This window comes from Pezoporus wallicus, unplaced genomic scaffold (genome assembly GCF_028554395.1).
Source record: "Pezoporus wallicus isolate ANWC-B61680 ecotype Strahan unplaced genomic scaffold, APGP_CSIRO_Pwel_v1 contig_4161, whole genome shotgun sequence".
Taxonomy (NCBI): domain Eukaryota; kingdom Metazoa; phylum Chordata; class Aves; order Psittaciformes; family Psittacidae; genus Pezoporus; species Pezoporus wallicus.
In genome coordinates, this window is record NW_026639584.1 from 2,496,849 (window position 1) to 2,521,690 (window position 24,842).

At 46.7% G+C, this 24,842-nt stretch overlaps 1 protein-coding gene across 3 annotated transcripts in view; it reads left to right on the forward strand.

Moving 5' to 3' along the window:
- The window catches only part of SLIT3 (slit guidance ligand 3), a 518,859-nt gene that overhangs the window by 476,134 nt on the left and 17,883 nt on the right, over positions 1 to 24,842 (forward strand). For all 3 annotated transcript variants that reach the window (XM_057415154.1, XM_057415155.1, XM_057415156.1), the window contains 4 exons: positions 724 to 817; positions 6,725 to 6,862; positions 14,995 to 15,235; positions 17,251 to 17,381. In XM_057415154.1, coding sequence (XP_057271137.1) covers positions 724 to 817; positions 6,725 to 6,862; positions 14,995 to 15,235; positions 17,251 to 17,381 — 604 coding nt within the window. The remainder of the gene's footprint in view (positions 1 to 723; positions 818 to 6,724; positions 6,863 to 14,994; positions 15,236 to 17,250; positions 17,382 to 24,842) is intronic.

A 24,842-nucleotide genomic window follows, 5' to 3' on the forward strand; every position in this document is an offset into this window, starting at 1 on the left:
AGGAAGTCAGGAGGAAGCAGAGACAGGACACCTGACCCAAACTGACCGAAGAGGTATTCCATACCACAGCATGTCATGGCCAGTATATAAACTGGGGGCAGTTACCAACAGCCCCAGACCGGTACTGGCTGGGTATCAGTCAGCGGGTGGGGAGCGGTTGTATTCTCTTCCCTTGCTATGTCCCTTGTCATTATTATTATTGGTGGTAGCAGTAGTGGGTTTGTGTTGTACCTTAGTTACCAAACTGCTCTTACCACAACCCGTGGGGTTTAAATTTTTTGGATTCTCCTCCCCATCCTTCTGGGATCAGGGGGAGGAAGAAGTGGGGGAGTGAGTGAGCGGCTGCGTGGTTCTGAGTTACCGGCTGGACTTAAACCACGACATCTAACAAGCAACTTCACTGTTGTGTCACTTTCTTGGTTTGATAGAAGAGGTTCTGGGTCAGGAACTGTCCGTTTGATCCTTCCTCTGTCACCAAGCGGAATTTGTATGTCAGTACGTTTTGTACCAGCCTTTCAAATTCATGCGATAGAAACAGCTATAGGTCAAAGGAGCTCAATTTAATGAAGTCTCATGTGCCTTCATAAACAATAGCATTGCTTACTGCTGAACTACTGAGCTGCTTACGTTTAGGGAGCTTTGCCATCCCTTTGCCATCATGTCTGGAGCTGCTTCAGGATTGTTCAAGCTGTGTTACAGCAGTGTTGCTTTTTCCTTCCTCAGGTGAGCTGTGTGATGAGGTGATTAACCACTGTGTTCCTGATCTGAATCCATGCCAACATGAGTCAAAATGCCTTCCCCTTGACAAAGGAACCAGGTAAGCGTGTGTCTCCATACATTGGGCACATCCATCCCCTGGCCTGACTATGGCTGAACTGGCAGTGAGTTTGAGATAAAAATCATCCAGATTGATGCAAACAGTGCAAGACTGTTTATACTTCAGACTGTGACACATTTTAATTCCAATGCAACCATACAGACTTTTATAGTTTTCTGTGGCTTACTTGAAAATAATGGAAGTACCACCAGCACAGAGAAAGTCCTCTGGAAGAGAGCATGGAAAAAGGAGGACTTCTGCAACAGTTACTGCAAAGTATCTTGTCCTGCATCAGAAATTAAAGACAGTTTCCTTCTGTTCCTTTGGGTGTCCATCAGTTCAGGCAGTGTAACAGGAGCCTTAACTGATGTAAACCAGCTCTCCTCAGCCCATACTGGCTCAGTGTGAAATTCCAATCCCCATTCTAACCACTGAGAAGTGAAAGAGAAACTTGTGGCCAGAGCAGAAAGCTGCAGGTCAGGAGTCTTCTCTTGTGTCCCCTCTTCAGCTGTTGCCTTCAGGATGGGTGGAGGTGTTGGGGTGCACTGGCACAGGCCAGCCTTGGCCTCAGTGGGGCTCCTTTCCCCACACTTCCTGTCCTGGACAGCAGCAGCAAGCAGCTGAACTGAACACTCTTCCCCAGGAACCACATTCTTCCTTGGCCATAGAGAGGAGCCTCGCCCAGGTCATGCTTAATTTTGTGAAGTCTGCATTTGCATTTGCATTTCACAGGGGCAAAATAAATCCCCATGGTTTAAATGGTAGTAAAGCAACCTGCAGATATGGGGGTTGGGGTGTTTTGAGAGGTGCATATAGCAGTGTTCATCACTTGTGTGGTGACAGAATTGCAGAACAATTTAGCAAATAGCCAATTGAAAAGTCAAACTTTGTGGAAAGCTTGTCAGGAAAAGACCTTTGAATCAAAGAAGTAAGAAAGGAAGGCAATTCAAGAGAGTTCAGTGCAGTGTGAGCTACATTCTGTGCTTATTTTCATGACTCCAGTGCACCCATGGTGCTCATGGATCCCTCCTGGAAGACAGGGCTGTGGATTTGGCAAGGGACGTCTCACCCAGCACGCTGGCTGGCTGTCCCAGGGGAGAGATGGTACTGCTCTTTGGTCTTCCTCGTAACGTGCAGTTGGGGTCAGAGGGTGTCCGGTGACGCCAGTGGCACTTCAGAATAAAGTGACACACAGAATCTGAAACTGGTTTGGCTTGAAGAGACCTTAAAGCTCCCCCAGTTCCAACCCCTGCCACGGGCAGGGACACCTTCCACTAGAGCCCCTGTGCCCAACCTGGCCTTGAACACTGCCAGGGATGAGGCAGCCACAGCTTCTCTGGGCACCCTGTGCCAGCGCCTCAGCACCCTCACAGGGAAGAACTTCTTCCTTATCTCCAACCTGAACTTCCCATGTTTCAGTTTGAACCCATTACCCCTTGTCCTATCAAGTACAGTCCCTAATGAAGAGTCCCTCTCCAGCATCCCTATAGGCCCCCTTCAGATACTGGAAGGCTGCTCTGAGGTCTCCACGCAGCCTTCTCTTCTCCAGGCTGAACAGCCCCAACTTCCTCAGCCTGTCTTCATACGGGAGGTGCTCCAGTCCCTGATCATCCTCGTGGCCTCCTCTGGACTTGCTCCAAAAGCTCCATACCCTTCTTATGCTGAGGACCAGATCTGTACACAATGCTGCGCGTGGGGTCTCATGAGAGCAGAGCAAAGGGGCAGGATCACCTCCTTCGACCTGCTGGTCACTCTCCTTTTGATGCAGCCCAAAGAACATTTCGTAAAGTTAAAAGGAAGTGAAGCAAAACTTCAGAGCTGCTGGCTCTCAGGAGGGCAGCTGGGTCTGTGCTGGACACCCATCTGCACGACTTGGGCCTTTCTTTGGGGGGAAAACACTCCAGACAGAAACATTTCCAGCCCTTGAGGAAGACGGAACTATTGAATCATTGGGATAGTTTCTGAAAAGATGCACAGGGGCTGGATAAGAAGGTGTGTTACCAGGCCATAAATAGTCCCTGATGTTCTTTCCAGCTTTCATTCCTAGTTAATCCATCATTCAGCTAATCCAGTAGCTACATCATGTTACCAGGCAAAGGCTTGTAACTCACATTACCTTGTGTTGCTGGATGTATGAAGGGATGGAGCATCTGTGGTCCTGAATGGTTTTACCCTTTCTGGAAACATTTACATACCTGTCACCCAAACAATCTGAATAAATAAGACATCATTATTTTTTGCTTGCTTGCTAGAAAAGTGTTCATAGTGGTGCCATTAAACCCTGAGGGGAGTTTAAATAACAACTTGTGAGTATTTTCTGCTACTGTTTCTTGCATTATTTTTCCCACTATTCATAGAATGCTACCCAAAAATCTGGAATTTCATTCCTTCTGTGCCATTTTGCTTTCCTGCATGCCAGACTTAGAGGTGAGGGAGCCTGCCAACCTTGAACATGGATTTGTCCAAGTGTTGCTTTTTCTTTCATACTTTATTTGCCTCAAACCATTCAGAAATGGGCTGCGATCCTGCAGCAGCTTCTGCAGTGATGTGTGGTGCCTGCTGGGTCTCACTGAAAACAGCCACCTCTAGTCCTGTGTTGCTGCTGATGGCTGGAGCAGTTTGATCTCCTGACCTGTGGTATACCACACATCCAGCACGTAATGGTGTGGTGCAGTGCGACATGCAGAGTGAGTCAGGCTCATGAATCAGTCCTCCCCTCTGCTTCCAGGGACAGGGAATATTAATAGCAGGGTTCAGGCTTGTTCTTGAGCTGACCATCCCCCTGTCAGGTTTGTGCCCTGGGCAGGTAAATAGGACACACCAGTGAAGACCAGCATAGCAGCAAGGACACCAGCCAGTCTGCCTGTCGTGCCTTCAGCTCTAGTTGCTCTGCAACTTTGTGGAGGGAGGAAAAGATGACAAAGACAGGAAAAAATAGGAAGCCAAGTTATTTATTGATATGGGGAGGGAAATTCCATTCTGGCCCTGCAATAGAAGCCATGATTCACAGCTTTAATGCAACAGACGTTGAATGCATGCAGATGGAAACCCCCTCAGGTAGGCCAGCGTTTTAAATACCACTAGACATGGTTTCAGGCACTCCCTGGGAATGTTGCCATCACTACTAGGCTGTAGCAGAAAACAACATCTTCAGTGTACTGCTGTCAGGTTGTCACTGGAAGGAAATGAAATAACTGATCTAATGGTGTCAATTGCTGTCTTACCAGGATTTGACTATGAAAGTGTCTTTGTCACCTCTGTACTGCATCGTACTTTACTGATCTTCACTTCATCACTTGCTGCACTGTGTGGGATAGGGATGGAGCTAACATACCTTCCCAGGCCATAATGGGGAGGTCCATGGGTTTTCAGGAGGAAGAGGCTGTGTGATGCACTCCTGGGGCTGTGCTTCTCATCTGCTTTCCTCCAGGCATACACATAGATGTGACACACTAAATGCTCCAAAATGACTGGCCCAATAGGAATTCCATGTTTCTAAAGAGAAAGCCAAGCTTGGAAGCAAACTGGACTATTTCAGTGTGTGTTTGCGCAGAACACTTTGCTTTTGAAGCTAAAATTGCAGGTGGCTTTCCTCACTTTCAGCCTCCACATCTTTATTGTGCTGTTACTAGAGAAGAAGAGCAGCTTTCTGTATGCCAGACAAGAAAACAAAGCAAAAATGAACAAAAAATAGCATTTAACACAATGAAATTACTTCAAAAAAAAAAACCTTCAGGAAAGGAGCATGTTTTTCCATTCACTGGAGTGATGTTGGAGCATGGTATAAATATACTTTATTATTCTAAAGCTTGGAATTATTACCTGACAGCTTAAAATGCTGATTTAATGCAGCCCTGCAGAGAAAAGTGGTGGTTCTGTCATTACTGAGATAGCCAATACACATCATAAAATTGATGCATGGCAGCTCTGAATAAGGAACTGCACATCGTTCGTTATTACATCACTTTATATTAGGACTGCAGGGATCAATAAAAAGCAACAGGATTAATGCTGCCAATTCCCCCCTCAAAGTCTTTTGATTGACATTATTTGCTTGCAGGTGTGACTAAAACATTGCCAAAAAATATCACTAGTGTCTTATGGCTTGGGGGAAGAACACGTTTTGCTTTTTTTGCTCTCTTTTGTCATCTCCGTTATGTTAATCACAGTATTCCCTGAGCCACCAAGGGGTAAAAGAGCAACTCAGACATGCAGGGCTGGACCATCCAGCACCCCATGGCTGCGGAGGGTCACGATGGGGGCCTCTCCTCTGGGGAGAATGGAAAAAGAAAGTATGTGCATCTACATAACATTATCCATCCTACAGCCTGCAGGTTTGCAGGCTTTGCCCTGTTTCCTCCTTCTTTAGCCAGCCACAAGCCATGTTTTGATATGGAGGCTGAAGGTCACATTCCTCCCATCACTTGAACTTAGGGGTTGCTGAAGGCCTGCTGCTGTGGCAGCCCTGCACTGGTCATTAGCACACCGAGGACCTGCTGCCTTGCCCCGATGAGCTGGGGAGCTGCCAGGACCCAAAGCACACTGTCAGTCAGAACCAAATCAGCGCAGTGACTGCTGTCTGCAATGTACAGACATTGTTCCTCATCACCTCCCATGTGTCCTGTTCCTCTGAAAAGCATTTCCATAAGGAAAGGTCCCTAAGGAACCTCCTCCTGCACTTACCCAACCAGGCTTCTGGCAAGGAGGAGGAGGAGGCCAGCAGAATGGGTTGGTGGAGCAGTAGTTTCTCTCCTGATGCCACCTCCCTCAGCTTTATAATGTTGTTTCCTTTCCAGCTCTCAGTGGCAAGCTTGCTGGGTCTAAACAAGGGGCTCCAGCAAGAGCGCAGGCCTCTTTTTTATTGCTGGAGTTAACTGTAGCCCTTCCCTTGTTTAGGTCGAAGCAATGTGCCTTTTGTTTTCCAGATGTGCAGTAACATCCAGCTGGAAGGAGTAAAACGTGTTTCGTGGACTAAAGTGTGTTCATGACTAAATGTTGTCTTCACTATACATTCAGAAAGAGGCTGTTCAGCAATCCCGCAAGATCTGTTCCAAGTCAGACTTGGGGATGTATTTTCTATTGTCAGGGTATAAACTTCTGCAAGGCTTATAATAGAAATGTTGATGCAGCCTTCGTACAACAAACTGGAGAATTGGATAAAATAAAATACAAAGCCAATGTCTGCAGGTTTGGGAACATCCCATTGTGTGATTCCTGTGAATGGCATTACCCCATAGCAGCAGGTAAAGGACAGGCTTCAGAGACAACTTGCCATAGTTGCAGCAACATTTGCTGTTTATTTAAAGGTGGGACTTGATGACCCTAAAAGTCTTTTGAAAACCCAGTTGATTCTATGATTCTGTGCCTTGCAAATGAATGGCAGACCAGTGGTGATCTCAAAACTGATGGTTTTTCCTAAAATCTGCTGAGGTTGATGGCTTGCTTGCAAATTGTTTCTACTTGGAAGGTGAAACCTTACTGTGCTCTGTGTAGCTGCACAGGGTCAACCTCAGACACTCGGCACTGTGCAAACACTGGCGGAATCACAGTCTGAGACATCAGGGCAATTGCCAGGGCAGAATAGTGAGGCTGTAAGGTTAGGGAAGATATTGTCATCTTTAGCATAATAGGGGAGCACTGTATGATCACCCTTCTCAGCAGAGTTGGCTGAAGATAAGCAGTAGGATGATATTGCTTTGCTGGGCTTGGATTTAAGCAGATTGCAGAACCTCAGCTGCAGACATGCAGGAGTGATTCGAGCATTGCTGATGGCAGGAATTGTGCTTGATGTTTCCAGGAATAATTGCTAACACCTTTGTGTTTCGGATCAGACCGGTGCTGGACCTGCGTGTGCTGATGATGTGGATGGTGAAACAAGCTATTAACAGCCGTGCTCTGGTCTTGCAGATGCGAGTGCTTGCCGGGCTACAGCGGAAAACACTGCGAAATAGATGATGATGACTGTGTGGGCCATAAGTGTCACCATGGAGCTGTCTGCGTAGATGCAGTCAATGGCTACACCTGCATCTGTCCTCAGGGCTTCAGGTACGTGAGTCAGCTCCTCCCAGACTGTCCTCTGTACTGATAGGGCACGTAAACTGTTTTCATCTCCAGTGCTGATCAGCCTGTATATGTAGCATCAGTCCTACATGAATGGATAGCTCAGTGCTTCAGATCTTGAAGTAGGTCTCAGGTAGTTCGTGGAGTGCAGGGGGTTGATGATTCTTGCTTTGCAAAGAGAAATTTGCCTTTCGTGCAGTGCTGTGTTAGTGTGCCTGCCTGCCCCAGCAGTCCTGGTAAAACACTAGGTAGTACCCTCACAGAAATGATATGGAGATAAACTGTGCATGCATGAGAGTGAGCAAAGGATAATAAAATGAGATATATGAACCTGGCTGCAAGAAAACAGAAGGCTGGAGATTCTGTGCCACTATCTCTGTACCTGGTGGTGGATGGGCTCAGCACGATTTTGGCAGTAAATTGCCTCTGATTCTGGCAGCTGCCAATATATCTGACTCCTGGAAATCTCTGTCTGTCAAAGATAAGTGTGCTGCTCCAAATGGATTCACTAATCATTGCCTGAGGCTGGATACTGGCTTCCTTCCAGCTAAACCTTTTCTGTGTTTGAAATACACACGTGAGACAAAGAAGGAGTACCTGAAAAGATCAGTCTCAACAAAGAAGAAATCGCAGGAACGCTTATGAATCATTTTCTCTGCTTCGTATCTACAACTGTTTTCATTCCTCCTGCTTTCATCCTTGCTGGTTTTGGGTTTTTTTCTCTCTCAACACACATTTTTATTGCAAAGCAGACAGCCTTCCCTGAATAGGCATTGATGTACAACATGATGTCAGCCCGTGGTTTCACAGAATCAGACTTGTTATTTACAGGCTATCAGATACCTCTGTGTTGCAAATTCATGCCCTTTTCTCCATGTTTCATTCTCTGCTTCAGTCCCTTTAGTGGCCTCAGGGGTCTTGCAGATTGGTGACTGGGAAGGATTACAAGTGGCTATCCCACAGTGGAATTGTAAATGCTCATTGTTATCTAATTGTTAGAGTTGAAAAACTGGATTGCAAAGCTGTATCCGGAGTCCACATATGGTAGTGACTAGGAGACTTCTGCTGCGAGTCCCCTGATTCCTGATGCCTGTCAGTACCAGGCAGTGATGAGTGTGATGGGCAGTGTTTGTCAGAGACATTCTGAGTGTGACACAGTTGAGCAGAGCAGCAGGGGGAGGTGGGAATCTGATCTGCCTCCCTTCCTGTGTAAGAAGCAGCTCTGCTGGCAATTAGTGCCCTGGGTTGGCTGATCTCACACCAAGGACCCAGCCTGCTCCCTCACTCAGGTGAGGGGCCTTCGTTCCACTAAAGCCCTCTAAGAGAAAACATCTTCCCACACAATGCTCCAAAATCAACCACTAGCCTAGACAGCACTTCATAGCACAAGGTAGGCTTGGTCAAGGAAACTAATCCTGCTGCCTGTCAACAACAGAGCCAGGATTAACTTGAGGTCTCCTGCTTGCTTTCTTAGTTTGCATTAGTCCATGTTACCTCCTTGAGTTTCCTGTGCAAGTTGCAAGAGAGAAAGAGTGGTTTAGAAGAAAAACATCACAGTGAGCACTATCAGACTTCCCCTGCCAAGGCAGAGAGCAAGCTGAAGGCCCCTGTGTTCTCCATGCAGAATAGTCCTTGATCTTGTTTGATTTCAGGATTAAAATTCTGCTAACAAAATACGTTCTGTTCATTATTCTTTCCATGACTCCAGCCTTTTGTAGTTTAAAGCCTGATGCTCTGAAGGGGGTTCTGATTATTTTTTTTCCCCTCTTAAGATTGCAGTTGCAAAGATGGTGATTGGCAGAGTTCAGCCTTCTGATGTTCAGGGTTATAGACTCAAGAGTTCAGGAAGCGAGCCTCAGGCGCTGGGCTGTGTGGCGAGGCGATAACTTAGCAAGTATTTGAAGGCTGCAAGTGTTGATGAGAGGGAGTGAACACAAGGGGTGGTCTGACAAAGGTAACAGGGAGACCTGAGATGAGGATTTATAAAGTTTCTTGGCTAAGCATCAGGAGTCATTTCCCAGCAATGAGTTTGCAGTGAGCTCCCAGCTATCTGTACTTCTGCTGTTGTAATATATGCATAGAGCTAAAGCAGTGTTGTGGTTGTCACTGTGCTGTATGTCAAAGCCACTTGAAGTCACACATTAGAAGGATGTTAAAACTTGCATCCTCGCACAGTTGAACAAATGGCATGCTGGTATTTCTCAACCATGTTGGGCCTCATGTGCACAATGACACGTCTGGTGACAGCCCCAAAAAGCAATAGTACCAACACGCACACGCCTGTTTTCCCATCTTAGCGTCTCCTGTTCTTGTGTAGTGTGCTCCACACAGCACCTTTCCTTACCACTCAGCAACACTCTTTCTTCCTGAAAAGTAAACCCCATAGGATGAGACCTGGCTTATCAAACCTTCCCTCTAGCAACCAGGCTCACAGCAATGTTGTCCTGGTTGATGTTGCTTTGGTAGGAAGCACACATTAGGGCTCCTGAGCCTGTTGGAAAGCATTGTTCCTCCATTGGGTACATGCTTCAGGGTTCTCCACGGGGATAGTTTGCTGCAGGAAACTCTGCAGTGATTACTGAAATAAATGAGATTGTACCAGGCAGAATGAGCTTGGCCAAGCTCGCTGCAAGGCGGGCTGTGCTGCACATTCCACTGCTGGGGGAATAAATAGTATTAATGATGTCTAAAAATATACTTTCAAAATATTTTAAAATGAAAGAAGAAAAGGCCTTGGCAAATGCTGTTGCTAATGTAGCTCCTAGATGCCAGCAGCAGGACAGCTGCACTTGTAAAGCCACCCACTGGAGGATCCCACAGCAAGGAAGGGTTGTGCAGGAGCATACTGGGAGCTCAGGGAGTCATTCAGAGCAGCTCCAAGCACAGACACACTGGCTTCGTGCAACATTTGCTTTCTGTTAGTGGAGGCTGTTGCGGGTTGCATGGGTTTTTTATTATTCTTATTTTTAACTTCCATAAAATTAGAATTACACACAGTGACTTTCCTCCTGCATTCTACTTGTTGCTCACAGACAAAACAAAGGGATTGGCATTAGGTACAACAAAGCTCGTGGGCTGGGTCAGCTCTGCTCCTTTCTGCTGGTCACACCTGACAGCAGCCAGGGCTGAGAGGTCAGACCTCATTTGATCCCACTGCTGGTGCTCCTGACATGTTTGCCAGCCAAAAAGCGTGCGCTGGAGAGAGATCACACACTTAATGGAAGCAGGCTTTGAACAGGGAAGTGTTCCAGATGGACAGTGCACTTCAGTGCCTGCCTGCCGGTAGGGACGTGGCTCTGATGTGTCCTCACCTCAGTTCATTGGGCCTGACTGCTGTGCCAAGAGGCAGCTACTACAGTAACTACCTTAAATTGGCAAGAATTGCTTTCTGTGCATCAATCTTCCCATGAGGCTGTTGCTATTTTCTCAATATTCCCTTGTTTTCTTGGCAAAGGGAATCCAAAGGATCTGTTGCTGAGTGGTGCTATGTGCACCAAGGTGCTGTGCTAACCCTCCAGGAACAGAGTGGCCTGGGGGGGGGTGAAGGGATTGCCAAGAAGCTGCAGCAAAGGGGCTGGCTCAGGAAGGGGAAGTCTCTTAGTCTATGACTAGTTCATAGTTTAGGTGTGCTCACAAAGAAATGTTCCCAAGAACAAAAACAACCATTTCCCACTGTGGTGGTCTGACCCTGGAGGGACACCACGTGCCCACCAAAGCTACTCCATCACTCTCCTCCTCAGCTAGGCAGAGGAAAGACAATAGGATGAAAGGCTCGTGGGTCACACTAAGGACAGAGAGAGATCCCTCACCAGTTACCAGCACAGGCAAAACAGACCCAGCTTTCATTTATCACCAACCAAATCAGGGTAGGATAATGAGAAATAACAATTAAACCTTAAAACACCCCCCCTTCTTCTCCGGCTCAACTTCACTCCCAGTTTCTCCACCTCCTGCCCCCCAGCAGCACAGAGGATGGGGAATGGAGGTTTTGGTCACACGTTCTCTCTGCCGCTCCTTCCTCCTCAGGGGAGGACATTCCACACTCTTTCCCTGCTCCAATGTGGGGGCCCTCCCACAGGAGACGGTCCTGCATGGACTTTTCCATGCTGAGTCTTTCCCATGGGCTGCATTTCTTCATAGGCTGCTCCAGTGTGATCCCCCTGTGGGGTCACAGTTCCTGCAGCAAACATGCTCCAGCTCAGGCACCTCTCTTCACAGGACCACAGGTCCTGCCAGGAGCCTGCTCCAGCATGGGCTGCCCCCAGGGTCACAGCCTTCTTTGGGTATCCCCCTGCTCCAGGTGGGGTCCTCCATGGGCTGCAGGTGGACATCTGCTCCAAATGGACCTCCATGGGCTGCAGGTGGGCATCTGCTCCACATGGACCTCCATGGGCTGCAGGTGGGCATCTGCTCCACATGGACCTCCATGGGCTGCAGGTGGGCATTTGCTCCACATGGACCTCCATGCTGCAGGTGGGCATTTGCTCCACATGGACCTCCATGGGCTGCAGGTGGGCATCTGCTCCACATGGACCTCCATGCTGCAGGTGGGCATTTGCTCCACATGGACCTCCATGCTGCAGGTGGGCATCTGCCCCACATGGACCTCCATGGGCTGCAGGTGGGCATCTGCCCCACATGGACCTCTATGGGCTGCAGGGCACAGCTGCCTCAGCATGGTCTGCACCATGGGCTCCAGGGGAACCTCTGTTCCAGCACCTGGAGCACCTCCTGCCTTCTACTGCACTGACCTGTGTGTCTGCAGGGCTGTTCCTCTCACATGTCCTCCTCACTCCTCTCTGGCTGCAATTGCTCCTTCCCCCTTAAACTTGTTATCCCAGAGGCACTACCACTGGCACTGGTGGCTCAGCCTTAGCCAGCAGCAGGTCCAGCTTGGTGCTGGTGGCATTGGCTGTGTCAGACATGGGGGAGCTTCTAGCAGAAGCTTCATGGAAGCCACCCCTGTAGCCCCCCCCAACAAGACCTTGCTGCACAAGCCCAATGCACCCATGTGCAGTTACTCCCCTGCCTGCCATGCTCCCATTCCCACTGCTGCCCACTGCACTCAACCCTGCGCATCTCGTCTACATACTCCTTGGAGCAGAGTAAATGGGGTTTGTTGGCTGCCAGCAGCATTGCCTGCCAGATCACGCTGTGGAGGCACACTTGTCTCAATGACTAGATTAGCTTGTCCCTGTGCAAGATTGTGCTCTTCTGGTAGAGGATGTTTACCCCCTCCCTGAACTGTTAGCTAATGCTATTAGCAGCCCATGACTGTGCCCACTGACAGCCCCCAGTGGCACTTGGCAGAGAAGGAAGATCAGAGGTCTCTGTCAACCACATCTCCCTACCCTGAGAGCAGCGAGGTAGCAATGGGATGGCCATGGGGAGCCTGGCTGGGAAGCTTCATTCCATCCATGTGGTGAATAAAGGAAGTTTAGGGCAATGCAGTAAGAAAAGTGTTGAAATGCACTTCCTGAGAAGTACCAAGAGGTGGTTCTGGCTGAGAAGGAAACATCCGTGTGTCTGTGTATGTGACCCCCAGTGATGCCAGGGCTGGAGCAGGACAGCCCCAAGGCCCACATACAGATTAGGGCAGTTAGGAAGCTGGTTGGGGTATTCCATGCTGTGCCAGCCCCTTTGCTGCAGTCCTGGGGAAAAGAGAGCTTTCCTCACCTTCTCCCAGGTGCCAATCCCAAATATTTGCATCTTTCAAGGTATTCTTCAAGTAGTAATGTAAAGCTCCAGGTCTCTTCTCTCAGAGCAGGGCAGCTCCGTTGCTTTTGATGCAGTTCAGGATTTAGCCTATCCCTATTTGTTGCGTATTCCTCTCTCTTTTGTGTTTCCCAGAGGCTGACCAGAGAGTGTGTGCTGGGAGAACAGGGACAGGGAGAGGTTTCGGCTCTCATTCCACAGAGTGCTGAAGATAGAGCCATGGTGCTCTGTGCAAAATTCCACATGGGAAAATGGGAAAAGGAAAGCAGTCATCTCCATTTCCTTCTGTTTCACAGGCAGCACGTCCTGGTCTCTGTGGCTGAGCAAGATTGCTCGAGTATGTTGCAGCTTTTTACTTGCTGTTCTTGCACGTCTTGAATCGGTAATAGATACTGTAGGGGAATGGCTTGGGTTTCTATTCTAATTGTATCCAGGAAGGTTGCCTAGAAATTCCCTGAGCTTCCAAGTATCACCTGCTTGAGTGGAGAGGAGTAAGGGCTGGGGCATCTTTTGCTTTGTTTTTATGAGAGTGCTGTGATTCCACAAAGTGCTCCCTGAATGGCAGGAAATTCCCAGTGAGATCTCACTGTTCCAGGGTGGGGCTGGGGGTTATTCACTGCACAAACACAGCTCTGCCAGAGTCCTCTCCTGGACATCTCTCAGCGGTGGTGCTGTTGTCAGCGCTGTGTAACACACAGTCACAGAATCAAACAGGTTTGGAAAGGGCTTTAAGTTCATCCAGTCCAACCCTTACCCCAGCCCTGCCAAGGCCACCACTAACCCATGGCACTGAGGCCTCGTCTCCACACTGTGTGAACACTTGCAGGGACGGTGACTGCAGCCCTGCCCTGGGCAGCCTGTTCCAATGCCTGAGCACCCTCTGGGGCAGGAATTGTTCCTCAGCTCCATCTAAACCTGCCCTGGTGCAGCTTGAGGCCGTTTCCTCTTGTCCCATCCCTTGTTCCTTGGGAGCAGAGCCCAGCCCCTCCTGGCTCCATCCTCCTGTCAGGCACTTGTAGGCAGCCATCAGGTCCCCCCTGAGCCTTCTCTTCTCCACACTGAACCTGCACCAGCTCCATTGCCCTTCTCTGGCCCCACTCCAGCACCTCAATGTCTCTCTTGTAGTGAGTGACCCAGAGCTGAACAAGGATTCAAGCCTGAGCCCCAGCCCTCACTGCAGCTGTCCACACAGGTGCCCCCAGCACAGCCTGGCACTCGCTTCCTGCTCACCACCTAGCAAGTTTTCACCCTTGTAGTGGCCACACATTTTCAAGCAGTCACAGAACTCCTCCATGCGAAGCGCTGATGTTCTCTCCTCAGTGCAGAAAGGGTTTGTTGGGTTTGAACAGTGGCTGTAATGAGAAGTTTGGGGTATAAAGGCACAGCACACTGTGTGCAGCAGCCAGAGAGCCTGGCTGGGTCCCTTTGCAGTCCCACAGGCCCAGTGGGTGACCTGGGCAGAGGGTTTTATCCTGACATGTGGCACACTGTGACCGATGACTGCAGCTTTGTGCACATGGTCCCTTTTCCCTGCTCCGGCCCCGCTGGGGTGGATGTTTCAGCACAGCCCGTCACAGGTGAGGGTGCAGCCGCCCTGAGCCGGGAGCCTGGGGACCAGGAATGCTGCTCCTGGGTGATGTGGCCCAAGCCCCAGGGCTCACAGGCACCGACGGGGGGGTTTGCTCAGCCTCTCACATCGTTATGGCTGAACCACAGCACTTCCTCCAGATTATTCAGACCTGGCATTTGTTTCTCAGCTACCACTGATGCTGGGAGAGCTTCCTTTCCTTTGCATTGTTCTGATCCAGGACACTGACAACCACAAACTCAGCTAAAATAAAGTGAATGATTCTGTTGCTGTTAGAAACCAGTTCAGGGACACTGCCCAGCAAATAGTGTGGTATTGGTGCATTGCTTCTGAAGCCTGTTAGCAGTTGTCCATTTGTCGATACACTCTGATATACAGTAAACCAAGCGAGGAGACTGTAGAAAGTACTAACAGTAGAGGATTTTCCTCCTGCTTGCCACTTACAACAGCAGAGATAGACTTAAATCAAAAAGCCTAGGATGGAGATATTGCAGGTTTGGGCTTAAATTGCTCCCAGTTTTTACTGGGGACTTGTATGGAATGCAGCAATTGTAGACAGACTGCTGTCCCTTGCAGGGCTAAATAGCTAGTGCGTAGTGCAGCATGAGCTGCTTTCAGTGTTTGAACTGGCTTGTTCAGACCCAGCATAGAGGTCTCTGTACAGCATTGTGCTGTAAGGCTTTCACACAGCAAAGCAGGCACATGGCAGCTGACTCTCACGTCGCTGTCCCACAGTGGTGGCATCCTGTCAGCATCTGAAAATGTCTCCTTCCTTAAAACAAGCTGAGACTGAGCCCACTTTGTCCTTCTGCAGTGGACTCTTCTGTGAGACTCCTCCGCCGATGGTCCTGCTGCAGACGAGCCCGTGTGACAACTACGAGTGCCAGAACGGGGCGCAGTGCATCGTCGTGCACCACGAGCCCGTCTGCCGCTGCCTCGCTGGCTTCGCAGGCCAGAAGTGCGAGAAGCTCATCACCGTCAACTTCGTGGGGAAGGATTCCTACGTGGAGCTGCCCTCGGCCAAAATCCGCCCTCAGGCAAACATCTCCCTCCAGGTGAGCAGCAGTCGCCAGCTCAGTGCTCCCCTAAGTAACAGTACATGTGCTCTTATGGGTGTTTTTGTTCTGAAGGAATGGGATCTGTTGGCCAAGATGCTGACAAAGTTAGAGATCAGCTTGTCAGCCAGTGGCCTGCTCTGACGTTATTGAAAGCTGAAGAAACAGTGAGGCACCACTGTACTTTTGTGGACCTGCCTCCAGAATCTCACCACTCCCGTACTCCCAGACTGGCGATTTAATAGAGATGGTTTGGGAAACCTCCCTGGCTTCTTACTGATTGACAGCATTGAGGCTCATCCTGTAGGAATTAGTTCTTAATACTAGGACCCTTACTAAGAGCTGCTCTTTTCTCTTTTTTTAAATGGCCTTTCCAGACAATATTTTGCTTACTCTCGCACAGTGCACGTTCAGTAGATGAAAGGTGGAGGATTTTGTTACAGTCCTGTAGTTACACCTAAATTGGGTTTGAGGTCTAAGATTCAGACGGCAATGGAAAATCGCTATCCAAGTGCCATGCTACCACTGGCTTCTTTATGACTGTGGATCAAAGGTGTTTTGGACACTTACTCAAATAAGATATTTAAGTGATTTTGAAGTTATTTGTACTCACAGTCTAGTAAACATTAAACTAATCTTCCCCTCCTAATATCCCAAAGTACATGAGGGGATAATTTCTAGCTTTATCTGTTTTCTCCTAAAGAGGCTTGTAGAGTACCTGTATGACATGATAATCTCCCTTAGACCACTGATAGCTAATCTGTATCTATGTTAGATTCCCCCTGCAAATGAAGCCTAACATTTCAAAAGACAAGAGAAGAAAAATCACACCTGCATATTTATGTCATTGCATTTATTTTCTCAGTTTGAAAAGATTGTATTCCACAGTTGGAAATCATATTCTAGACTTATTTGGTGGAGTTTGGTTGTAATTAAAATAGCAACATCAAGACATGGGAAAGAGGAACAAATTTCCTCCTTAGGAATAGATTTTTAAAGGGTGGTTCCTGCAAAGGTTATTCTAAGGGAAAAAAAAATCCATAATTAATATTTATCTTTAATAGCTTGAGTATACTGTTCAAATGAAAATGAAGCTGATTCATGTATAATTGAAACTCCAGGTTTTCTTCCTTTTAAATCCCTTTTATGTAAGACCACAAAAGAGATTCTATAAATATGAGCACTCTAAAATATGGCTCCCTGAAGGCTCCACATACTACAGGTCAACTTTAAAGCTGAAAATATGGGCATTGTTTTCTTAAGTGTACAAAACATCTTACATCAGCCAGAGCTTGAAGAACAAAAGTGATTTTTACACATGCAGATGATGTTCTCAATTCTTTTTTCCCCAGCTTAGTATTGCATCCAGTCATTAATCACAAGTGAATTAAAATTAGAATACAACATTGATTATTAAGAAAAGATAGAGGACATCTTACTTAAAAGGGCTCAAGTGTGGGGGATAAAGGCTACTCTGTTCTTCCTGACTCTCTAAATATCCCATTTGAAATCGGCATGGCTTGCAAATAACTTGGGTTGAGTGAATAACTCACGGCTATGGTGGATATGGGGTCAGGTCCTTCTTCCCTTCTTTGTGAACATACATGTGATACGTGATACATTAGATATCTGTGAACAGATCGGTGCCTGCTGAAATCTGCTTCCTTGTCACTGTGACACACTCCTGCTGCCAGAGTTGATTTTCTAAACCTCCACTTCAAGCTGGGGTAGTAGCTGGGAAATAAACTTTTTTGTCACCAAAAATACAGCAACAGTCTATTAAGAGGGATCAAATAAATTGCAGCTTTCATCTCCTGACAGCTAGTTCTCATTTGAAGCAAGGGAGCCATCCCATAGTGGGAGGCCGACCTGGTTGCGTCCAAGTGCACTCAATGTCACCAAGACCTTCCTGTGTCTCATGGAGCTTGCTCTCATTCTTGCTTTTATATATGGTTTATTAATCATATTTACCTTGCCTTACTAAGCAACCTTACCTGGCTATTAATGTTTCACAGGTAGCAACGGACAAGGACAATGGCATCTTATTATACAAAGGAGACAACGATCCTTTGGCTCTGGAGTTGTACCAAGGACACGTGAGGCTCATCTACGACACACTGAATTCTCCACCTACCACAGTATACAGGTAAATAGCTGAGCTTTACCAAGACAGTGACTTTCCAACAAAGATGAAGAGGTAGGATTCTTAGAAGAACCTTTTATTTTAACTCAAGGTCTCTCTTTTATTGTACATTATTAGATAAGAAAATCAGAATAAAGATTTAGCTAGAGGCTGCATGGTGAAAATTGACATTTACTGGCAATACAGGGATACCGTGTCCTGCTGTGATTGCAGAAAATTGTTGTGCTTTCTCACCTACTGTAAAGATTTAGTTTTGGGTGAATGTTGTCTTTGAAATAGCTCCAGATAATCAGTTTCTTTGATGTTGATATTTAGCATTTATTTACCGTACCAAGACAGAACAGTGACTGTACAAGTGCAGGATTACACTACGTTAAGTAGAAGAAGGGCTGAATCCCTCTACAGGGTGAATATTTTTGGAAGAACTCTTACCCCTCTCAGTAGTAACTACCAAACTGCGAAAAAAAGCGCAAGTTACAAAGGTAAATCGTGGGACAGTTTCACCTTCAGACACTTGACTTTTGGAGATGTCAAACCCAGAGGTTTTATTCATTAGTCACAAGAAAGAATAGCAAATGTAAAAGTGAAACCTATGCACAGAGGTATTTCGCTAGGAAGGGAGAGGTGCTACACATTCTCCACTGCTCCTTTAGCAGCCCTTTCCCTGGTATAACTCCAGGTTTAACTCCACTCTGATTTAAGCCCTGTGGCTCAAATTTGTGCAGTGTAAATATGTAGCTGTGACCAGTCTCATGTTCGGTGCAGCTTCATGGCATTGTGTATGCAGAAAAGCTGATTTCCCAGCCCAACTGGCTCTTGAAGGAAAAGCATCCAATTAGAGCAAGTGAAAGGATGTCTCCAGGTATCACTGGCCAGGATGGCCTGGTGCTTCTTCTAGAATGTTTTCTCAGCACTTGGTAAAACTTACAGAATTGCAGAACAGTTTGGGTTGGAAAGGACCTTAAAGCTCACCCAGTTCCAACCCCTGTCACAGGCAGGGACCCCTTCCACTAGAGCAGCTTGCTCCAAGCCCCTGTGTCCAACCTGGCCTTGAACACTGCCAGGAATGGGGCAGCCGCAGCTTCTCTGGGCACCCTGTGCCAGCGCCTCGGCACCCTCACAGGGAAGAGCTTCTGCCTTAGATCTAACCTGAGCTTCCCCTGTTTCAGTTTGAACCCATCACCCCTTGTCTTTCCATAGTCTTCTTGAAGGGGAATGGTGACTTGTTTAAGAAAATGAAAAAATTCTTTCTGTCTAAAATGGGATAATACTGATGTGGACATGTCACCAGGAAGAGCAAAGGCTTGTCCACTGGAGGAATGAAGAAAGTAGTTTGACAGTGATTTTCACCAGCTGGATAGGTGTGAAAAATTTCTCTGTGTGTGGTTATAATCCTGATTGATTTCATGTTAGAGCAAGGCTGAAGTTGTTAAACAGTTTTATGCCACTAAATAGAACATAGGGAAAAGCTCATTATGTGTGGGCAGCGCAGGGGGTGGCAGAGCAGTGTGAATGCTTGCTCTCCATTGTCAAGGGCAGAGCCCTATGGTGACGAGAGCTGTTGCCATCGTCACAACACTTCATGGATCTGCTGCCTTCTGGCAAAGTTGCCAGAGCTGGTGAGCAGCAGTGTCCTCATTGTTCCTGCGCCCTTCATATTGATCAAGGAGGAGGTCTCCATTCAGACTGACACCTCATTACCATAAGATTAATTGCCTGTTCACTATATTTTGTATTGTGTGATCTGTTGAGATGGGAGAGAAGCTGCTTAATACAATGCCCTTTCTGAAATGTCACTCTAATCTTTTATTAGTTTAAGGAGTGGTGCAAAATGGGATTAGCATGGAGCTTGATGGGGAAAGATTAGGCTGATTGAGAAAAACTGCAGCTAAGAATGTCAGAAAGGGCTTCTAAATAGATTAAAAGACTTGTTTTCCTTAAGGGCTGAGGAAGGGGGAAGGAACCTGCTCCTCTGCTTACCATCATGGGATTTAAGGGCAGAAGATGTGAGTGGATCCAGTTTGACCTCCCTGTAGAGCCTGTTTGACTTTTAACTAAGGCATAAAGTCTGTTTGGCTAAGACACGACTTCCAGCTTGGCGTCGAGTTTCTACAGGAAAACACCAAATAATGGAAAATCCCCCATTTCCTTTAGTAGCTTGGCCAGTGGTCAGTCATTTCATTATTCAGGCATTGGCCATCTAAGTTCTGTTGCTAATACCTTCTGGATGGTTTAGAGGCTTTCTCCAGGGAAATGAAAGTGCTTTTGTATCTGGTACTGGCTCCCATGAGTTAAGCTGTACTTTTAATTGCATTGCCTCCTAACTTGCATTTAGATGAAACAAACAGCTGAGTCAGTGCGATGCGTTTTACCTAAGCCCTAAGAATTTGGGGAACTCTTCAACTTCTGCCATTTTTCATTTTCATCAATAATAAGGTTGCCAGGAGAACCGGTAACATTCAGATCATAGCCTCCCCACTGGTAAAAGAGTCCCCTGCTCTGTTGCCTACTCCTTGCCGTCTTGTTTAGATGCTTGATTTAAATCTCAACCTCATCAAAAGAGGACTGTTTGAGAAGCTCTGTTGAAAGACTATTAGGTTAATTCTGAGGGGTGGATCAGGTGCTGCTATCCTCCAAAAGGGTCCACTTCTCAGAAGAGATGAGCAGTGCTTTGGCTCTTGTTTTTCCTCAGAAAAGTCTGCCAAAAGAGGAGGAGGCCTTAAAACACTGCCTGGAGGGATCTGTGCCAGCTGCAGCTGCAGGGAGTCAGTGACTGACCTGGGCTTGTGCTGTAACTGAGATGTTTTGCTGGCATTTCAGGTACTCCCATGATGGGATGTGGAAAGTCATTGGCAAGCCACATTAGCTTCATCAGAGTCCTCATGATTAGATTTATTAATAGTACTTAGGAACAGTAAAATTAGTGAAGTACTTGGCTAATGCAGGTAATATTCTGTAGAGATAAGGTAAAACCTGTTGTGAGACAGGGTGGGAAGCCAGCTGAGTGTATGGTGAACCTGGTGGTAGTTCTCAGTCTACAGCAGAAGGGTGCTGGACACATGAAGTACACAGTGTGACACTGCAGAGCTGACCCAAGCCCCTCAGCATACAGCCAGGGGAAGGTCTGTACCAGAGATGTGAGGTGTGTGCTCTGAATTTATTCTGCAGTGTATTCCATGGGTGGCCTCATGTTGGAAAAGGAGGCTGAGGGCAGGGATGTGGCATAACAGCAGGTTGCAGGTGGGCTGGGAAAGAGCAATGCATTTCATGTACTCTGTGAAGGCAGGTTTCCTAGGGCTATTGGAGTGGGACTATTGCTGTTGCTCCTTTGAGCAGATTTAAGTAGAACTGCAGTACATAGTCTAGAAAAGACCAAGATTAACTTGCTATACATTCAGATTTGCTTTACATGTATGCATTCCTGTGGTATGTTTGGATAGAAAGGTTAGAGTTGACCTTGGGCTTTTCTTTCATTCTAGTCAGATAAAGGTCAGCAAATGTCCAATGGAAAAGACTACCTAAAATGTATTGTCATTTCTCATCAAGTTAGAAAGAAATACTAGTGCATGAATATGCAAGGATTGAACTCACTGACTGCTCTGTTGTTGGAACTCCTCACTGGTCACCTGCAGAGTAATGGGTTCCTGGATATCACAGTAGGCATTTTACAGGAGATCTATTTGTGAAGTAGGATTCCTATTTGCTGTTTCTTTCAGTTTAATTACTCTATAGAGGCACAAATAAGAACCGAAAACTTGCTTGAGTGCTTTACTGACCTCCTGGTTTCTGCACTGGTGAGAATCACTCTTCCATGCTGTGACAGCACTTAGTACTGAGCCAACAGTGAGTTCTTGAAATAAAGTAAATCTTTCACAGTGACACCTTATCGCAAAGATACCAACTGATGAGGAATGTGCTGCTCTTAGTTACCACCACACACCAATTGTTTAATGTTTAAATTAACAAAGAGTGGGTAATTCAGCATTCAGCCATTGATACTGGTATCTGTTGAACTGTATTCAACTTCCTACTTTCAGTCTTTTTTCCTGCATCTGTTCCTTGAACCAGAGATAAGATCTTGCTTGTAAATTATCTTTTTAAATAGGTTTTATGCTACCATACAGTCATATTGATTTGGCTGCTATATTAATCCTCCCTAATAGAAATGGAACATAGAAATTTGACACAAACTACTGATGTAATTCCCTCCAGAGTTCCCAGATTGCCATGTTGCATACAGACTGTCATATCTGCTAAAGAGCAAGATGCAGATGTCATTGGTATAAAATAGCGTGTTTTCATGCAGGCTTCCTGACAGCAGTGCGGAAGAAGGCAGTCATGAAAACATAAGAACTAATTGTATTTGTCTTTCTGTAGAGCCTCCACCCAAATTACATTATAATTCCTTTTAAAATTACCCTTAATCTATTTTCAAGAATTCTACATCGTTACAAATATCTCTTATAGATTGTGTCATGCAGTTCTCATGGTCCTGCTAATTCTTACACACCATAGATGGATGTTCTTGTGGTTAAAGCAAAAGGCCTGGAGTAAGGGAGCGTAAATTCTTCCTGTATCTGTCCCATGTGTGATGACTGCAGGATGACAAACTAAATCTGTGCACACAAAGTACAGAAATGCACAAAAAGCAGATAAAGTGTTTCAGCCATGTGCTGCAGGTCCTGGGGGTTAGGTTCCTTCTCCCTCCTGCCTCCAGGCTGTGGAGCAGCACAAGACACTTATCCAGCAGCATCTGCAGCTGCCTGTGCCATTCCCTGTCACCCAGCAGCACTCACTGTGCAGCCCCATGTCCCCATGTCCCAGCCCCTGCTGCTCCTCAGCTGACCCTGCTTTCTGCTCAGATCTCATGGACTCCTCCTCTGCTTCTGGTGCTGAGGATGAGCAGTTGCTTTTGTGATGGAAGAACTTCCAGACATGCCAAAGATGAGGGAGATGAGATTTTTGTGTAATCACCTCTCCTTGGCTGCAAGTGCTTGTCATAGAATCACAGAATCAACCGGGTTGGAAAACAGCTTTAAGCTCATCCAGTCCACCTGTTCCCCTTGTCTCCACGCTGTGTGAACACTTGCAGGGACGGTGACTGCAGCCCTGCCCTGGGCAGCCTGTTCCAATGCCTGAGCACCCTCTGGGGCAGGAATTGTTCCTCAGCTCCATCCAAACCTGCCCTGGTGCAGCTTGAGGCCGGTTCCTCTTGTCCCATCCCTTGTTCCTTGGGAGCAGAGCCTACCCCCTCCTGGCTCCATCCTCCTGTCAGGCAGTTGTAGGCAGCGATCAGGTTCCCCCAAGCCTTCTCTTCTCCAGACTGAACCCCCAGGTCCCTCAGCCATTCCCCATCACACTTGTGCTCTAGGCTCTTATCTGCAAGAAAAGCCTGGGAGGCTTCCCCATTAATTCACTGCCTTGTAGGGAGGAACATGCTGGAGGAGTGAAGACATTTGTTATTCTTAGATGTAATGTACATTATTAGATGTACATTATTAGAGCTTGTCAAACCCAGTTTTTACCAAAAGTCTCTTTGCAGAGCTCACTGCATCACTGGTCCTTTTCTTCCTAATCTCTTCCTGGTCTGCAGTTGTGCTGTGCCTGTCCCTGTTTGATACTGCAGGATGGTCTCTAAATGAACTGTTTTTCATAGATTTCTATGAGGCAGCACTGCGCTCTTAACAATTCTGCATTTTTGCAATTCATTTTATTCACTCTATCACACAATGTTATTTTTTCAGGTATTCCCTGGGGACTTTGCATCAAAGATAATTAAAGAAAGCAGTGTTAAACTCTGACCTGCATAGTTGAAGTTGTAAAATTTGAATGTGCTTATACATCTTGCATGAGCCCAGGCAAAGGACAGTTGAATTTTTTGCCTTGATAAAGGGCTCTGGTGTATATAAATGGGACAAAAAAAGACAAGTGTGTGAGTTCTTGTCAAACCACAAACACTGCATTTCCATAGATTTCAGGAGAGTGAAAATGTAAGGCCAGCACCTTAAAATATCATCTAACTTTTATCATTAGTTTAGAATCAAATATTTGCTTTCATGAAATTCAGAAACTTTCTTTTGCTGAGCTGAAGCTTAAGAAGGGGAAAGTTCTGTCCTTCAGGATGCTGAGGACTCAGCAGGCAAAGTCTTGTTAAGCTGAATTAATGTTTCTCTCTGTAAATCTCCTCAGAATCTCTTGCAAGGATGATTGTTTCTCATCTCTCCTCACATCCTCCCAGCTCATTCTCTTCTCTGAAAGAGAACCCACAAACCCTGTGCTGCAGCCTCACAGCTTTATTTCTGACCTTACACATGTGTGTAGGGTGCTTGGATTTGGCTTTCCCTCAGCACTCATCACTGAACTCTGGAGAACTCATGCCACAGTCAGTGAAAGTAATCAACTGAGTAGCTGCTCCTCTGCCACAAAGGGTTTCATCCCATTCTCACTCATTCTTTGAATTAACTTGTATCATGACCACTTGAAGGTAAAGTAGAGATGTTCTTTGTATCCTTTTGATTAGGAAAGTGGCCATCTACACTTTGATCATTGTTTAGAAAAAGAAACAGAATAGTGCTGCAGATCCAAACCAACCAGAGGTGGGTGGCAGAAGGCAGCCCTCCTCCTCCCAGATCCCTTCTGAAGCTGTCTGTGTTGGCTTTAACGCACAGACAACACACAAGCAAACTGTCAGTAGTCTGTGTTTCGTTAGGTGAATTGATTTGCTGTTTTCTAAAGCAGACCCCAAAGCTGGCGTGTACCCTGGTACTACAGTCCCTGACCCTGTCCTCTGCATGGCTCCTGCTGTTCTTTCTGTAACTTCAGCCGAAGGGGACAGGAGGGAAGCTGGGGCAGATATGCTGTGTCTATCCCCACTGGTGGCTTTGTTGATCAGCCTTGGAGTAAGAGTTACACAGAGGAGTGCAGTACACATGTGTACACATAACTTTAGTACAGTAACATTACAATGTTGATTTCCTTCAGCACAGAATAGTAATACAAACATAATGAAGTCAGCAAGATGCCAATAGTAATCCCAAGAAGAAACGAGAGGTGATGAGTTTGGGATAGCTCATAACTAACAAAAGCAGGGGGACACCCAAAATAAATCAATGTGTTAAAATACTTTGAGTTTGGCCTCTAGTTTGAATCTCACATCACAGTATACTGGGCCCATGCAGCTCCTCTCTCTTGACAGTATTGGACACCTCAGGGGATTACATGCAAAGGTGGAAAGCAAATCCTTCCCAGTTATGATGACATTTCACTTTGCAGTGGAGACTGTTAACTGTTCCCTTAATGCCACTAAGTGTTTCCAGGAGCATCAAGAAGGAAGAAGTCTTTGCTCTTGAAAGATTGCTGAACTCTAGAAGTAGCTCAGCACCTCACAGGTTCCTGCTGGTTTTCATGTTTAAAGTAGTCTTGGGTTTGTGTCAAAATGAGTGCTGAAGGCAAAAGTTGTTCTAG